Genomic DNA, 2,883 nt, shown 5'->3' with positions numbered 1-2,883 from the left:
AAATCATATGTATCATAAAATATATAAACTAGGCATGAACTTTGGCACCAGTTGGAATGTTGGCTGCTAGTACTCGTGCTGTGTTATTGTTTGATTCTTGTTGATGGTTTAGAGCAGAGGTAGGCTCATTTTCTAATGTAGATAGAGAAGATATATGCCTGAATCAGTTTGCGGCTTTGCACAAATCTCAGGACTAGACTAGTGATCAACCTTTTATCTGGCTGTAACTGTTTTTATGCTTCCTTTCATTGCAAGTTTGAGGAACCACCTTGCAGGCTTGCACCTTCATTTACTTTCTCTTTCGTTTTCTCCGTGTTGATGTCATGATTTTTAGTTTTTTGGACTTTTCACGGTTTGAAAACCGAACCGCACCAATAAAACCGAAACCGCTCCTATTATAAACCGAACCGCACCAATGGTGTTTGGTTTGGTTTCGGTTTTCAATTTTAAAAACCGCACCTATGTGGTTCCGGTTGCGGTTTTAGGTGCAAACCGCATCAAACCGCACCACGCACATCCCTAGTGTTAGTTATAGCTCAGGGTTATAGATGTAAATATGCTCTTGTAGTTAAGGGTAGATTAGTACACGCTATAGCTAGTTAGTTACTGCTTTTGTGTATATATAGACAGCTAGTACAGATTGTAATTTAGTTCAGTTTAATATAATTTTAGATTTTTCTCTCTCTAAACAAATACACATAATATCACATATACATTGTTCGATTACACCCTGATTATTTTCTCGATCACTGCAGTTGTTCCTGAATATCATTTAGCTGATTATCTTCTTGATCACTGATCATGTGTATCATCCTGATTATCATATTCAGGTTCGTCCTGAATATTGTTGATGGTTTCCATCGCATTCATCATTTGACCTATAGGCGGATCAATAGTAATACCAACCTGGGTCATGTTTAGATCCCATCCTGCCAGTAAATATCATCAAGTCAAGTTTTAAGTTTTAAGTAATACATATGTTAAGAATATATGTATCGGGTATTTGAGTGAAAGAATTAGAGAAATAGCTTACCAATGGCCATGTTAAATCCGCGATTTTGGAGCTCACGGTACTCTTGACATAAAGCACACGGCTCGCAACAAGTATGAACCAGACAGTCTCCGCAACAGCTAGTAGGTAAATTGTACATATATCTCAGCTTGGAACGGGCAAAGCAAGAGTAGCAGCAGCAGCAACACGATAATAGTGCATAATTTCTTCCCTCAGCAAAAACAGCTGCACATTTTAGCTTATAAAGTTTTAGACATTCATTCAAATTTATGATTTTCTTTAGGCTACATGCATAATTCATACAATATTTACACTTACAAGCCTTTCCTAGGTGAACAATATGGGCAACCTGTCCAAATGTAACGCATGGACAAAACAGTGTGGTGAAACCTGCAGTACATTTACGTACATTGTAGAATAGTTAATGAACACAAATAGGTTGATGTACTCATGCAAAGAAAAAAAACAGAGAGAGAGAGAGAGAGCGGGGGAGAGAGAGAAGGAGAGAGGGGGGAGAGAGAGAGAGAGAGAGAGGGAGAGAGGGAGGGAGGGAGGGAGAGAGTTACAGTTTCCCAAATCAGAAAAGCAATCCCAGAGTCCAGTAGTCCATTGCCCAACAGCTCTGGGTTGCATCTGGGCTTTAGGCTTCTGCATTTTGATGCTCTGGTTATCATCCTAAGCATCACATATTCACATGTATATATACACTACCAATTGACAGCCTTAGCTGCAAGGCGGCTGCGGTGTGCGCTTTGAATTTTAAAGGAATTTTTTTCCCCCGGATTTTGGTTAATAATGACGAGTGAAAATATTGTCATTAACCTCTGACGTCATGGAAAACTTTTGGATAATTCTGCCAAAATAAAATTTTGGATATTTTTTTTTAGCATCGGCTGCTTTAATTAGAGCCACTCACACACATGGATGATGGATATATATTACAGAAGGAGATGAATTTGACTCCATAGACGACTTCAACCATAAACGACAGTGAATGTATTGCTTGAACTTGTATACTACCACGAAAAATTCCAAGCCATGCACGTCGGAAAGGTACATAATTTTTATATACTAAATATCCATTTGTTTGTTTGTGCAGAAAATTATTATTATTTATTTGTTTACATAATTTATTAATAAGACAACTATTTTAAATTATTTTGTTAGAAGTCAAATAGAATAGAATTTAAATTATAAATATTGAAGGTGGAGAGAATATATACTCATAATATAAAAATAGAGGGAAATTCGAATAAATGTTGTAGGAGAAAAATAAAGGAAGGGGAACTTTGTAATTTAACCGGTACTCCCTCTGTTTTGAAATATAAATCGTTTGACTTGTTAGCATACAATTCTAAGTTCTTTGATCGCATATTTAATATCATTATTTTTGAAATTTTCGTTTTTTAAATAAAAATATGTGATTTATATTATAAACGTGTGTGTCAAAAAATCAAGCGACCTATATTTCAAAAGGAGAGAGTAATGAGAAAGTCTAAGATCTCCGTGATCGTCTTGTAAATTGAGTTCCTCCCGTATATTTTAACACTCTAGCTAGAATGATTCTAGAATTTTATTATGAGCAACTCTAATCTTATAAAGTGCTTAGATAAAAAGTTAATTGACATATAAAAAATATAAAAATATAGACAATTTATTAATCTCACATACCAAAGATTTATTTTTTTGTTTAAAATTTTAGCTAAGTCAGTATATATAGTTAGCTATATTTATAGAGCGACTATTAATATGTAGCAAATTATTTATCATGTTAGAATTAGAATATTATTTTTTTTAAATCTAGGACACTAATTTATATATAACAACTTGAAATAATAATGCATACTATTTTTATCTTTTAACTTGTTCTT

General features: G+C 34.3%; 1 protein-coding gene across 1 annotated transcript; it reads right to left on the bottom strand.

Moving 5' to 3' along the window:
- Positions 1 to 640: 640 nt before the first annotated feature.
- LOC108201948 (protein PLANT CADMIUM RESISTANCE 2) lies at positions 641 to 1,758 on the bottom strand. Its single transcript, XM_017370291.2, has 4 exons — positions 1,579 to 1,758; positions 1,331 to 1,402; positions 1,034 to 1,237; positions 641 to 929 (listed from the first exon to the last, which is right to left on the bottom strand). The coding sequence occupies exons 1-4, from the start codon at positions 1,664 to 1,666 to the stop codon at positions 793 to 795; spliced, it is 501 nt and encodes a 166-aa protein (XP_017225780.2). The 5' UTR covers positions 1,667 to 1,758; the 3' UTR covers positions 641 to 792.
- Between the last annotated feature and the right edge of the window lie 1,125 nt (positions 1,759 to 2,883).

Source organism: Daucus carota, chromosome 9 (assembly GCF_001625215.2).
Source record: "Daucus carota subsp. sativus chromosome 9, DH1 v3.0, whole genome shotgun sequence".
Classification (NCBI taxonomy): Eukaryota; Viridiplantae; Streptophyta; class Magnoliopsida; order Apiales; family Apiaceae; genus Daucus; species Daucus carota.
This window is presented reverse-complemented; position numbering and strand designations above follow the sequence as displayed.